This window comes from Barbatula barbatula, assembly GCF_947034865.1.
Source record: "Barbatula barbatula genome assembly, chromosome: 7".
NCBI lineage: Eukaryota > Metazoa > Chordata > Actinopteri > Cypriniformes > Nemacheilidae > Barbatula > Barbatula barbatula.
This window is the reverse complement of record NC_136770.1, coordinates 15,152,617-15,168,404: the sequence shown is the minus strand read 5'-3', so window position 1 is coordinate 15,168,404 and position 15,788 is coordinate 15,152,617. Positions and strand designations below refer to the sequence as shown.

General features: G+C 37.2%; 1 protein-coding gene across 1 annotated transcript in view; it reads left to right on the top strand.

Annotated features, from left to right (window-relative positions):
- oca2 (oculocutaneous albinism II) overlaps window positions 1–15,037 on the top strand; it is a 72,080-nt gene extending 57,043 nt beyond the window's left edge. The window contains exons 23-24 of the mRNA XM_079461344.1: window positions 1,919–2,012; window positions 14,509–15,037. Of these exons, the coding sequence (XP_079317470.1) occupies window positions 1,919–2,012; window positions 14,509–14,596 (182 nt within the window). The 3' untranslated portion in view covers window positions 14,597–15,037. The remainder of the gene's footprint in view (window positions 1–1,918; window positions 2,013–14,508) is intronic.
- Window positions 15,038–15,788: the final 751 nt, after the last annotated feature.

The window sequence follows — 15,788 nt, the reverse complement described above, 5'->3', positions numbered from 1 at the left end:
AAATTTAGAGTCTATGTGTTTAAAAACGAACAATCTTGGCTTACCATGTGCCATAAAAAGTTCATACAGAATGCATTACTTTTTCTATGCAACTCATTTTCAATGGTTTTCTGACACTCTACAAATACGCTAGATTGGTCTTTAATGTGTGACACATGAATGCAGAGTGAACACGCTTTCTTTGAAGGCACGTCAGGTTAAAAGTTCTGACACGACACAGTGGCACACATCAAGCGTTCCTGTAGTTTATTTGTAGAGCGTTGTGTTAGCAATGCGAAGGTCATTGGTTCAATGTCAGGAAAAAGATGTATAGATTGAAGGCACTTTGCATTAAAGTGTCTGCAAAATGCATAATTGTGTTAAAAGAATGGACTAAGCACTGTGTTCTTGTTTACAATAGCAGCTGAGTATCACTTTATATAATAAATTTACTTTAATAAATTAAGATGAATAAATATCTCCATTCTGCACCTTTTAACCATGTGTCACACACTGTAATGCCTTGTTCCTCTGTTAAAGAAAGGCATAGCTGAATAGATCCCTCTCCTGTACATTTAGAAATGCTGTGTGCTTACAAGGCCACGTGTAAATGCTCCATTTTCTGTTTGGCTCTAAAGACACAGTGAAAGATGTTGCAGTCCTGTGGCTTAATCACAAGAGATTATTAGATCTAGTATCAATTTTTGAAATGCTAAGGCGGCTTCTGGTTTTATTGTGATGGTGACACCTACAAATATAAGCTTTTCATATCAGATGACTGAGATAAAGGTCTTATTGGAAATGACAAATTTATGACCATTATTATTTGTTAACTGTCAATGGGAATACTTTGAAAAATCAAATGAAAAATACATTCCTTATTAAAATGTTCAAATTCAAACTAAAAGAGAGATTATTGTTGGTGTTTTTTGGACATTGCCCATTACTTAATGGAATGGTTCACCCAAAAAATGAGAAATCTGTCATCATTTACTCAATCTCTTGTCATTTCAAACCTGTATGACTTACTTACTTATGCAGGACACAATAGAAGATTTTTGAAAATCTTGGTAACCGAAACCCTTCTATTGTACGGACACAAAACCAATGCTAAGTCAATAGCTAACATTGTTGTTTGGTTACCAACATACTGTAAAAATATCTTCTTTTGTGTTCTGCAAAAGAAAGAAAGTCACACAGGTTTGAAATGACAAGACGATGAGTAAATGGTGACAGACTTATCATTTTTGGTTGAGCTATCCTTTTAACCTCATCATTTATGAAGTAAATATATGGCTTTACAGAATAGAAAGAACTGAAATGCATCCAAACCAACAAAAATACAATTGAAATGCAGTTTATAAGGTGAGAGTCACTGATTTACAGCTGGTGAGGCCACATGGGTACACAGGGAAACGTCTTCAATAAATGGAACAACACGCCTAGATGCTCTAGAGTAAATTTTTAGACTGTTACTGTTGATGAAGTGGTGACCTCTGTTCTTCATCAGGAAGCTATCACGCCTTTAATTGGAGTTGGGACAGAAATCCCTTACCATGCCATGCATTACCAAAGCAGGTGCTACAAAAGAAACCCTTAAATCACCTCTGCAATTTAGCACTGAAGGTCATTTCTAATATTCTAAAAGGAGTGATTGCACAGCGGAAGACTTAGAATTGCAATCAGCATAACAAAATCCGTTGTGCACACAGGCACCAAATCAATATTCATTTATAAAGATCTGTGTTTGTTCAGTGATGTGTTTGTGGAGGACATGCAGTGCTATTTAACGTTTACAATATCCCGCAAAGTATGTAGAAAGTACAAAGTAAACTACATACAGGTGTGAAATAATTCACTGAGCAAACATGTTTTCATTTAATAATATAAAAGTGTATTTAGTTATTCATTTTCTTTGCATCCTTTTGTGTTCCCAAAGGAAATGGGACTCTGATTGGAGCATCTGCTAATGTGGTGTGCGCGGGGATTGCCGAACAACACGGCTATGGATTTTCTTTCATGGAATTCTTCAGGTAATTGTGTTGGGCACAAACTTATACTTCTCAAAACTTATTTCTTCATTTTAAAGCTTACGATTGCTACCAGCGAAGTTATATCAGGGTTTTGGAGCAAGTGTTGACTAGGCAACTGAAGAGTTTGTGGTTGTGCTTTTTTGTCTATATACATACATGTATACACACGTACAAAAAAAGATACAACAAAAGTTTGTTTCTTTGGTTTTGCCACAACACTTTATAGGCTGTTAAACATAGAATTCACTATCTCAATGTATTATCTTTAAATGTTTGCGCTAAATCCATGTAAATCAAATATGTGTATCGTGTTCTAAAAATATCCCCAAATGTGCCTCTTTTGAGAAGTGACAGTTCAGGTTTTAGAGACTCTTAAAGCAGCTTGATTTCAAGCACTCTCTGGCGTATCAACAAATACATCTGAATGTGGAAAAGGGCCGCTCGCTGATTACCTCTCGACGAGAGTCTCGCGGAGACATTCACCGTCTCTTTTGATTCGGCTCTCCCTGCTTGTCACCACCTGCTCGAAGGAAGTGGTTTCCATGCAAATACAGATGCGTACAGATAGCTGGCGTTCTCCCGGCTGGTGGGAAGTTGGTGGTCAATAGTGAAAAAGAGGATCTTGAATGCACATCTGATTGGACTGCAAAATGATCTCGGTGGGAGACAATAGGGTCTTTCAAACACGATATATGAAATCCCAAAAATTAGTTTAGACATGCACAGAGCCAGAAGTGAAGCCACTTATCACTGAACTTTTGGGGCTTTTTGGGATATTTTTGAAGGTTCATAAAATGTTCTTTGTCAGGCTTTATGGTTCTTTAAAGAACACAAAATGTTCTTTGTAGTGGAAAAGTTTCTACTGGATTTAAAAAAGTAAGCAAAGATTGACTAAAGATTTTAGGAAACCAAAAATAATTATTACATGGCGTCACTGGAAATAACCCTTTCTATCTCCTTTATTGTATGCATGCTAACTTCATATATAAACATCATATACGGTAAATTCTGATTTCATGAAAAAGACTTCCTTGTGACTTTCCAACTGAGTCACAAGTCTTCTTTGTGGCCTGACAATCCATCTTCATTGAAAAGCAATCACCTCACTATCTGTAGATTTGTGGTTCCTTAGCTTGTCTGTCTAAGTGACCGTGGCATATTTGAGCCCTGTAAAGGGAGAAATCGATGGCATTATACGGAGCCCTGGGTCCCTTGGCACAGTGCAAGGAAGGAGTGGGGCTCGGTCTAAACTGCAAATCAGACAGGGAGATAAGGCTGATCAATTCAAGCTTATCTTGTGAGCGAGTCCAATCCATCCTGCACTGTAAAAAAACGGTAATTTTACTAAATGTACTGATTTTGAATGTATTTTTACGGTCAAAAACCACAAATTTACAAGAAAAACAGGGGGAAAGTATAATTTTACAGGGGAACACCGTAAAATTTGTATTTATTGAAAAACGGTCAAATTACAGAACAAGACAACACCTTTACAAGAAAAATGGGGAAAACGATTTAATACATATCCTTGTATCCTTTAATGTTACAGAAAAAAATATTTGCGCATATTTCTGTTTATCCAGTTTATTATTATTATTTTTTAAGGATGTTTTACAGTGTAGTCTAGGAAGAACTCTGGGTTCTGCCTCTCTGTTCACATTTTGCTGGATGGCTGCCAGCCAGTTTCCTCCATCTCTGTAACCTCTGCCAAGCCACAGACTTGTTCAATACGTTCATTCTTTGGCTTGGATTCTTGGAATCCCTCCGTCCTATATCCAGGGATGTGCAACTGTCCACAGACAGGTAGAGCAGCTGGCCTCCTCACGGCTGAGCCAAGTGGGGATGGACCGGTGGCAGAGGGAGGAGGCAATTGCCTGTGGGATATTAGTTTTTTTGCCAGCGCTGGGAAAACAAACAGGGTGGCAGCAGATGTTTGAGTAATAGCTCATTCACCATTAACCTCTCTACTGCCTGATACGTAGAATCTTTGTGTGCTGCTTTTTACTGCTGAACATATTCTGTAACACTTTAGGTGGTGTCCCAGAAGTCTATAAATGGCTCTGCAGTCCTTAGAAAAATTTGCACTTCATAGTAACCACTTTTTTATTTTCCGGCCTCATTTGTATGCCCTGTTATAGTTAGAACTCTGTGATAAATGGGTAAGATCTCAGCACAGGCTGTAATTGGCTGATTGGTGGGTTGCTATGGGGATGGAGATATGGAGGCTTTCTTTGGCACCTCAGTTGGAAACTAGTGATGGGAAACCATTGAGCTTCACTAAGGTTGTTATTTAGAATGTAACATTTTTTTGGTTATCCAAGTGACTCCAATTGGTTAAAAAGAGCTTATTTATTGATAGATATGCATTCATGAATAAAACCCAATCAGCGTGCTAATTCAAACATTCTGTTTTTTGTTGACGAAATACGCATATCGTCACAAATGTTTGTCAAAATTGAGTTATTGACATATTCTTATTCTGTCACACTAAATTACATTGGGATTTTTTCTTCTTTAAGTTGTGTACAAAAAAGTACTTTACAAAAAGTAAAATGGAATGCAAAAACTTTGCAGCTCAGGAAAAACACTCAGAATGCAGATGGAATTTTATAATTGAAAGGCGACGTATGGCAGCTAGTCACATGGAATAACAAATACAATTCAAAGGCATACATTTCTAGATTCATCCATTGTTTGGGTCTTATTCACAATTGTGAAAATAAGGGGTATTCACGTTATTGATGATGGCTATAAATTCTTTTCCAAATTTAAGAACATTCCACACTACAACTTGTACAATACAGATATAGTGGAAAAATTATTACTTTCCAGCTGATAAAAAATCCAAACACATGGAAATGCAAAAATAGTCATAGTTATCATTATTGTTGTCGTCATAGTGTGAATAGTCCTTTATTGGCCAGTTTATTGCTACTGTAATTGTTTCCAAACTGCATTCAGTCTTGTTCTCTGACATTGAAATCGAAAAGCTCATTTGATCAAAACGGTCCACCTGCTCACAAAATTGCACTTCACCCAATAGTAAGCGAAAGAGGACTCTTCCAGCTGTCTTCCGATGAGTCCTTGCTTTATTAAAGCACACATCATTTTACTTCCATGTCAATCACTTGCCCTTTTCTGCTCACCTTTGCCTATCCCAAAAGTGGTGGAATTGGCTCATGATGGCTCACTTGGCTTCTCAGCCCGGCCCCTCTGACCCCCATATATACTTTATCTTAGAATCGTCATCTCCAGCTGCCTTGGGTGAGAGGAGGGCAGTCAGAGTGACCACAGCTTTTGGGACTTGCTCTTAAACGCAGCATGTTTACCACACCGGGGCAGGTTGCCTATGTCGTGGGCTTGTTGTTTTCTTTTTCCACCATCCATCTTCTCGTGTTACTTTTGTTCCCTGGCCAAGCCCTCTGAGTGATCTGCAGAATTAATGAGGTGACACATGGAGACAAATTCAGACTAGCTGTAAAACTTTAATGATGCAGAGCTTGTAAATCCATGTTTTACAGAGTCCCATTATTGATAGGATGTCAGTAAGTCTACTGACACCTTTACAAACACAAGTGTGACCACCGCAGGACCTTAAGGAAACATTTTGGATTAATATGAAGGATAACAAGCCTATTCATATTTTATCTAAACAATTCTATTACATGCTGGACAGTTCTTAGGTGAGAGAGTGAGAAATGTGAATGTCTAATATGTAGTTCGACACTTGACTTCTCTCTGATTGCTTAACAGCAGATTATTTTATACCAAAGACTTTAATTATTATTTCGAGCAATTGTGCCAGTGTGGACATTTGTATAGATCAGTGGAGGGAAATAAAGTTTAGATGACCCATTGACAATAATGGCTCAATATGGTCTCACAGAAAATCGGCATCAGTTTGTGTATCCTGAGGGTTTGGGGCTCTTGTGATCATGTCTTTTTTTATAAATCGTTTTTTTAATGAACTGGAAGTCTATTTTAATGACAGTCAAAATGGCCGTGTGCGTGTAACGCATGTATTTGAGACAAGATAGGTTCAATCTTAGGCCGCAGGTCCAATGTGTAATTTTTCTGCCTATTGATAGAAATTCAATATAATATACATAATCGGACAAATTGCTCTTAAGAGCGTGTTTCATAAATACGCTATCTGCTTCGGCAAAGAAGCAAAAATACATATTTGTTATGTGTGAGCCACCGTATGCACTGGACCTTTAAAAAGCTGGTATTTACCTATAAATCACTGCTGGAAAACACATAACGTTTTAGTGTTTGCAGGATGTCAAACAGAAATCTTAGGTACGATTCTCATTTCACTCCTTTTGCACGCGCAAGTTCGATATTTTAAAAGTAGACTCACGGCAGGCAGGCGCAAATAAAAAAAATTCATTCAAATTAAGCTGATAATATCAATTATACAGAAAAAACATACAACAAATGATAAAACAGAAACCTATTCATTAGTGATCACACACATATGGATGACACTATACATTTGCATTCGCATGCAGGTGTGGATTAGATGTAGCCCTCAGGAACCCTCAGGGCCCTCTGTGATGACCTGAACTATCTAGCCTAAACTTAAAAATATTATTTTCAATAAAAGTAATTTTCCCTATTAAAGATGTACATTTGACTTCCTGGATCAATGCGGACTCCATCCATGTGAGATTCCCTGGATCATGAGAGACATGACCAATCATGTCATCTTTCTTAACTCGCGCGCTTAGTTTTTTGCCAACTTTGCACAATCTGGGGGGTTGTTCACGAACAAACTCGTAAAGCGGAAGAAGCAACCAAGGTTTGCCAACCGCCAAACTTAAAAAAAATACGAATAAATGTGGAAAACGTCATTTAAAATGCATAACTGCCTATTTGTATTGCGTGTTTTGGTGATAACTGCCTTGTTGTGCTGTTCGGCTTGTTGCGTTTCAATTCTGGAGTAGCATTGTAAATGTATCATGTGGTAAGTGTGATGGTATAATAATGTATGCACACTTCTATAGGAAAGCACAGTACGGTAAAATAAGGATTAGTGTGTGGGTTGGGTTGTGTGTGCGCTAAGGGGCCAAGGCTCAAACTTCGCGGTTCGCTATTGGTACATATACATGAATTAATTAATTAAATGGACTCTATAGCAAAACACTTCCAGCAAAGAATCCATAAACGCCATCGACTTGTGCTTTGGGGAAGATAAACATTCGATGTAACTTAAACACTCGAGACAACAACGGCTGATTTACGCGGAAAAGTCCTCGTTCCGTTGTTTCCAATAGCAGAAGCCCCCGCTTTTGCAACTCTCCCACGTCATGTGATGTAATTATAGTTGCCATTTACAACTGCTGTGTCTCGATACCTCCGTTTTGTAGACAATTCCAAAACTGCTGGGAGACTGCAGGTGTGTAATCTCCATTTGGCACTGAATCAATGACTTACCCTGTATGGTAAATCAAGAACAATGAGTCCCTTCTGCATGAAGCAGCACAGAGATCCCTTTAGGTATAGTAGTAGTAAATAATCGAACAGCTAAAGAGGAAATAATGGAGTGGTTGATTTTCGCTGCCACCTTCTGCTTTAAAACAATATTGAATGAGTTTTGTAAGAATAAAAAGGTTTCTCTATGAAGTTTTGTTGATGGACGACATTCCGGGGTCTAGGCTGAGGGCAGACTGGGATAGGCCTATTGGAGAGAACATATTTGGATATTGGTGCTTGTGTCAAAAGAATAAAACGTATACTTGCATAGCATAAATGTTATTTTAGCTTAATGCAGATCCAATAGCGAGCCTTGAGTACAAACTATCAATTCATTTTTTATGAATAAATACTGTATGTGAACCAGTATGTAAATATAAATGAATATATATATTGCATTTGAGGTCAAATGTCTTACAATTGTGATGTCCCATACTTTATGAAATAAAAGGTGTTCTGAACTCCATAGATTTTTGGAAGTATGCCTAAGCAAAACTAGGGTTGCAAAATTCCAGGAATTTTCAAGGCTGGAAACTTTCCATGGAATTAACAGGAATTAACTGAAATATATGGGAATTAATGGGAATAAACATTGAATAAAAAAAATGGCAGGTTACCCTATAACAGGGAATTTAAATGTAGTGGAATAAAAATCTTGCAGATTAATCTTGGTTAAAACAACCCGATAATGCAAGACCACTACGTGTTGAGAGAAAGAGAGAGGGTTACTTTTTTTCATTTGTCTGTCAAGTATTCACAGAAGAGATGGGTTTAACAAGTTTTTGGAAGGTTGTGAGAGATGTGGTTGACTGGACCGAGTTAGGAAGAATGTTCCACCAGGAAGGAGTTGTATAGGAGAATGAGCGGGAAAGGGATTTAGTGCTTGTTTGCTGAACGCAGGGTTCTTGATGGGGTGTAGGAGGAAAACTATTTTATTTATGGTATTAAAGTTTAACTAGCAAATTTATGATGCTAGCTAACACAAAAATCTGATGCTCTTTCTCCTACTTTCTTCCAGCCAGTTTGCTGTCATCATACAGAAGTACAGTAGGCTTTAGTAGTTTGGACACATTACTGTTCCAAATGATTTTGAAAGAAGTCTCTTATTCATCAAGCCTGCTTTTATTTGATCAGAAATACAGAACAAACCAGTTATATTGTAAAACATCATAGTTTTCTGATTTAATAATTAAATTAAATATATAATGTATTTCTGTGATGCAAAGGTGGATTTTCCATACCCATTACACCAGTCTTTAGTGACACATGATGCTGATTGTATCAATTTTGTGCAGGTTCATATTTTTTATAATGGGTGATCGTATATAAAAATGTATTTGCTATTTCTATTTCTATTTTTTAACAACAAAATGCAGGCTTGAATGATGATCACTTAAAAATGTAATGTATCCAAACTTTTGACCAGTATTGTATATACTAGGTTATAGTTTGTTTTAGCAAGCATGCTGATTGAAGTGTATTTATTCACCTAGCCTGTGTCTATTAATTAGCATGAATTGAAAATATTCATTACCACAAAAATATGTTTACCACAAGAAAATGTTTTTCAGAATTAAAGTTCTTCTTATAATTAAATGTAAAAAATATATATATAATAATAGCCTGCATGCATGTCAGATTATCACCAAACTAAATGTGTATATTTATATATTTATAAACGGGCAAAAAAATCTACAGCGCGCGTTTCCTCTCCCTCTCTCCTGTAAAACGCACTCTCGCTCTCTCGCCAGTATCTGGATGTGTGCAATATTAAAGCGGTTCCAGATAAACAATGACGCTCAAAACTGCTCCGTCACAGAGCTAATATATCAACAACAACATCATATATTGGTTCTAACAAACAGAAAAATCTATGTTACTTACTGATCAGAATCAAAGCATCCTCCTCTGGGGTCATTTTTAGACGATCTTCTGGAAAGTATCTCCATTGATAACTTTGAGTATCCCCGCTAAAAGCCTAACTACCGCGGGTCCGAACTCTTCTCTGCTGGAAAGTCTTTAAAATATGAATGCAGGTCCTAGCACCGCCTGACTTTTATACTTTTTTTAATACTTAAAATCCACAGACCTTTTATTTTATGAAAATAAATAAGACATGGCTCTTTCTACAGTCTTCCTAATGCCTGCATGATCTCTTCCCTGCGTCAACATGAGAAGACGCATTGTTGCAGCCAACAACATATTTTCGCAGTGTGGTGGACTCCGTCTTGTTTGGACAGAGATATATGTGCTAATTTATAAAACTGCGCCTTTAAGACCGTGCTGTATAAATGATATGTCATTGATAATCTCAGTTCAATCTTTGAGAAATGTTTCAAAGTCATTCAACTTCTTCATGCCCAATTTCTAAAGCTTAACTTAACCAAAAATAATTGAGCTATTGGCCTGTAATTGTTGAGAAGTGAGCCGTTTGAATTCTTTTTTTCAAAGCATGTCGTGCTGTAACCACTTTCCTTAACCTTCGTGCAATCGCTTTTAGACTTAGTCATGATTGCCGCCCATTGAGACCTTTTATGATCAACGTTTTTCGCTATTACGAGGCTGTAATAAGTCTCTTAGTCACGGCCGCAGAGGCTTGTTAGAGATCAGAATACATGCTAATGAATTTTCTCTTCAACGTTCATTTAGGAGCAAATAAAAAAGGCTTTGCAAAATTCACGCTGATGTTTCAGAGGCTGGACGGTTAACGTGCTTCGCTTCTAAAGGCTGTCAATCTCCAAGTCTCATGTGAAAACATGTGTGCGGTTTAAGGGGAGCACAGCCCTGGCAAGTGATTAGGATCCCATTATTGCAGATAGGTAGGACCTAGATTGGTGCTATTTATAGCTCTTTCTGTAGAGTCACATTGGGAGAATGATGGATGCTGTCAGGATTCTGTAATTAAGGGAGGGTGTTTAAGTGGCACACCTGGGTGTACAGATTTAGATTATGACAAGAGAAGATCTGTGCCATAGACAAATGATAGAGAGTGAAAGTTCAGAGAAACACGTGTAACTATTTGTACCAACTGTAATAGTTCAGTTAAAAAAGTAATAAAATTAATAATAAAAAAGAATACAAACTTTTGTAGATATAAAGTTAGAATGATTTAAAGAATGCTTTTATATTGGCCCTATAAAATATAATGATGGTTAAAGCAAAGTAATTTCGAGAAAGGGTACTTATCCTCCCCTAACAGCAATCGCTGTAATATTTGGGATCATTAAACTAAAATACTGTATATGTGTTTTTAATTTATGTGTTTCATTTTATGTAATAGAGCTACAGTCTCCAGTAACTGTTAAAACCTGCTGCAGTTGTTTGCTTCATTTCTGTAATACTGTAGTTCTTTAAAGTAGCAATGCTAATATATATATTGGGATGGAGTTAAGTAAGCCTCTTAGTTCGCTTATAGGCAGGGCCGGCTGTGTAAGAAACGTTAGTAAAATATGTAAATGCTATTCGAACGTTCTAATCTCAATGTTATTGTTTATGTTTTACTTTTGTTCTTGGAAATGAAAAAACATTGACATTGATGGGAAATCTACAGTTCATCTTTAGTTTAGATTGAAAATGACACGGACTATTTATCAAAACAATGAATCTAAATAATATTCATGAGTCTCTGAACCCCCTTCCTCATACTCCGTGCCACTCTTTAAAACAAACGCCCATGCCACTTTCTTTTCTTTTTCATATTCAGAAACCTTCATCCTGTTTTCCACTCCAAAAGAGTCTCTTTGCTCTGTTGGTGTGTATATACTTACATTTCTGTGCTTACACAGATGAGCGAAGCGTGTGTGCGCATGTCTGTTTAACCATGGGTAATCATGTCCTATTGTACAAACAACGCAGAGCTTGGATTTCAGTATCATGCCAAACCACTTTGGCCTTCACAATCCACCATGTGCCCCCTAACACTGGCATGTAAGATAATGGTGTCTGTCCAATGACAAACCATCTGGTGTGTCCCTATTGAAGAGGACAGAATGATGGGTATGGCATTTATAATGAGGTCTGAAATATCAGGCGTAATCGGATTCAGGCGCTGACCTTGATATAAACATTTGTGTGACTTTGAGAGAGTCATTGCTTTACTTGGTCTGAAAGAAACCGTTCATTCAAAAAGTACTCATGCTGTTGTTGTTAATAACCCAACTTTTCTTTTAACATTAAACACAAAGACGTTTTTGTCTGTTCACGAGAGTTAATAAACAATGTCTGATTTGTGAACTAACTGTTTCTTTTTAGTTGGATCTGTTCAGTTTATCCATAAAGCCCAATTTCTCACATATGGAATGGGAGGGAATGGAAATGGGTGACACTTCAGTATAGGGGGCAATTCTCACTATTAACTAGTTGTTATTAACATGCCTTTTATTGACATATTGGCTGTTTATTAGTACTTAGAAAGCACATATTCTGCATGACCATACTCTACAGCCCTAATCCTACCCAATACCTAAACCTAACTACTACCTTACTAACTAATTTTTAAGGTTTATTGAAGAAAAAGTTTTAATTGATGGTTTGTTAATAGCGATAATTGCCCCCTATACTGAAGTGTGACCTGGAATTGAATTGAACATATTCACTTTCATTATGTGAAAACATTTATATTTGCTAGTTATATTTAAGTCATATGTTTGCATCGCCACAAGCGTGAACCATTATTGGTGGTCCATTTTTGAAGGTAAAATATTCATTTTGATTTTGGGGTGTTCTTATTCTATTAGAGACAAAGACCATCATATGGAAATCAGCAGTCTTCGAGTGAGAGATTCTTGAAGATAGCATTTATTTTTTGGAAGACAAGCAACCTATAAATAACTTGCTAAACTGGGACGGGATATGTATTTTAAGCCTAAAAAACAATTACACACCTCAGCTTTAACAAACATTAGTTTTGTATCCCTACAGTAGAGGTGAATGAGTGCAGGTGCTGTTCGGTTACCCATTTCTTTTGTGTTCTGCAGAGGACAGAAAGTCATACAGGTTTTAAATCACAGGAGGTATAGTAAATGATGAAAGAATTAAACATGTTCAGTGAAGTATAACATTACGTTACAAAGATGAATAAATGCTTATTGCTCATTGTTAGTTCATGTTAGTTAATGCATTTGCTTATGTTAACAAATATAACCTTATTGTAAAGGGTTGGTTTGTTAAACAAAATAACGTATGTAGGTTATGATTATCATGATTTGGAGCATGGGGAAATGTGGCCTGTTTATTTTCTCGTCCACTCGATTATTCACACCATCATTAGTTTTCCCTCCATCTGCCTGCTTCTTTCTTTCTGCTGGTCTGAGCTTGTTGATCTCTCTATGCCCCAAATTTACCCATGCACTCAATTGCTGCTGTAGGTATGTGCTTGACCTAAATGGGTATCCAGAGCTTTCATCCTCACAAGTACGCCATCCGTTCAAAAGCTTCCTCATTTTATTCATTCCAGAATCTCTTACTACTGGACATTTTATTCAGGGGACAGGACCAGATTCTTTCATGAAATATCAGCGATATAAACAGAACGGAAATTATTAAAATTGCTTGTGGATATTGAAGTTCGGTGAAATGGAGAGCAGATAGTGGGGGAAACAAACAAGAAACATATTGGTATATAAAGGTATAATTTGTTATTTCTGCATCATTTTTGCCACTGAATAGAATTACTGAAATCAATTACTGCTTTTTATACAAGCTAACATAACACTTGCAAAGCCAAGGTCACTCACAAACTGATAAACATTACGGGCAGCAAACAAAAGACGACTTACATTTTTAACTTTAATCAAACTGGCTTTATGAGTCATTAATAATATATAATAATAATAATTCGATAATATTAAAATGACTTTAAAAAAACGTATTTATATTATGAATAACTTTCACGTCACTTCTCCACTACCTTTTGAAGCAATACGGTGGCTGACACAGGACAAATATGCCGTCACGTTTTCTCTTTTTTGCCGAAAGATAAACATGTTTAACATATTTATGAAACACGCTTTGTCAAGCAGTTTGTCTGTTAGGGCTACTTTTGAAACAGCATGACGAATTCCATGCAAGGAGACCTGTGGTGTATGTAGATAGAAGTATTTCCTTCTGAGGTAATAAAAACATAACCCTTCATTATGTATGGTCCTTATACACATCAGAAGACATAGTTATGTATATTATATTGCATTTATGTTAATAGATCCTCCTTAATCCTTTAAATTCAAGTGACTTGTAAAGACAATGCGATTTAACCTAAAAATTTCATTTTAAAGTTGAATTTTTCACAGTGTGCATAGTTGAATGGATGGAAATGTGTAGTATAATCCTCTCGGGTGGATGAGCTGCATCACATTGAACTTTATGTCATAAGGGCACTGCTGGATGCTGATAGAATGTAGAGATTATGCCAGTGTCCGCTAGTAATTACAATAGTAATTCTTCTCTCCAGATGGATGTCTTTACAATCGAGTGCATAAAAGACTGTCCACATGTCTCTGATATTTGCAGCTTTGAGGAAAGCAGCTTACGCTAAATGGGGGGGGGGGGGGGGGGGACGCGTATCATCTTTCTATCGCATCTCCATCCTTTGACTCTGCCTTTAATGCCTATAGATCATACTCTAATGCTGTTGTCCTCAGCTTTGTCGTAATGTTTAAAGATTCACCCCTTAATACCGTTTCGATGATGCTGGTAATGTGCCAGCCGCACTCCACCGCAGGAAACTGCTGGGACCCCCGCTGTTCCGAATCGAACCCTGCACACACAAACAAATGCGCCACAGAGGGGGGAGAACGTGAAACCGCTCGATTCAGCTGTTAGATAGATGTCGAGGGATGATCTTTGGTGTGGGACACAAGAATATTTGTATTCCGGTCTTGGCAAGAGCAAAATGCAAACCCTATCACATCACATTGGGATCTATCTCCAGAAGCAACATTTTGCAATCTTCCTGTTTACCAGAGCGAGATGCACAAAATGAGGTTCAGTTTATGTAAAGAATTCTTGATGTGTTTCACAGGTTGGGCTTCCCCATGATGCTGATGACCTGCACGATAGGAATGTGCTACCTGCTCGCAACTCACATCGGACTTCGTTGGAACATCTAAGTGTTGCCTTACACACCAGAGACCAAAGAGACGAGTGTCTGTCTGCGAGTGTGTGTACTGTATGAGTGTGGATGTGTGGTTTTGAAAACTTTGGATCTTGTTTGAAGGACTGAGGAATCCGTCCTAAGACTAGAGTTAACATGCAGAGGTACAGAGATGATAGATTATGGGAAGATCTGACCATGTGCTGATGTGTTAGACATTGTTCAGTGGTGCTACACTTACTTTTTCGATAAGGGTACAAATGTTGTGAATGATGTGATTTTCGAAAAGCCTGTTTATATTTGTCAATAAGAGCAACTAACAAGAGGATACTAATGAGGATACCATTTTGTGTGTGGGGAGTATTTATTGTTGCATAGATACAATGTATTTATTTTAGGCATATCCTGAAAGACCTTCAATAAATAAAAAATGTTTATCCTTTAAAGGTTGGAAACCACAGTGTTTCATGCATTCTGACTTCTTTATAATGTTAAACGTGCTGGCTTCTCATGCTTGACATGGTTAACTTGTCAAAAAACAAGTTGGACGTATGACGTGGTATTTCTGTGCTCGATACACTCCCCCAGCAAATAGGTTTCGGAAAGTGTTTTCGAACAAGAAAATCTGTTTCCCAAAAACTTTTCTTAGTCCCCTATTGGACAATTCTCCTGGAAAAGCATGCCCATGCGTCAACCCGCCCAAACGAGATAAAAGAGCTCACACCCACACATCAACCAGGGAGAATGAGAGAAGGAGCATGCGTGCGACAATGGTACTCAAAAATGCCCAAGAACAGTTTGCTTTCCTACATTCTTCAAAATATCTTCTTTTGTATTCAACAGAACACAAACATATAAAGTAATTTTTCCTACTATGGTAGTCAATGGTGGCCAAGAACTTTAATATTCTTCACTATTGTGGGTCCCCGATCAAAGGAAAACACATTGACATTGGCCATGCTAATTTCTTAGCTTCAATGGACAATATGACCTTTTCTTACAAACATAACCTTTTCTTATATTTTCAAATCATGTTGGGGTCTTGTTTTTGCTTGTGGTGTCACTGCTAGGTTAAAGCAAAAGGGGAACACAGCAAATGTCATTTTGCCAAATGTTATAACAAAAGTATAATTGCACTATAAATAAATATTTTAAAAAATTAGGAAAAGAATGCAAAATAGAGACACTAACTCTAGTGGTCTCAGACC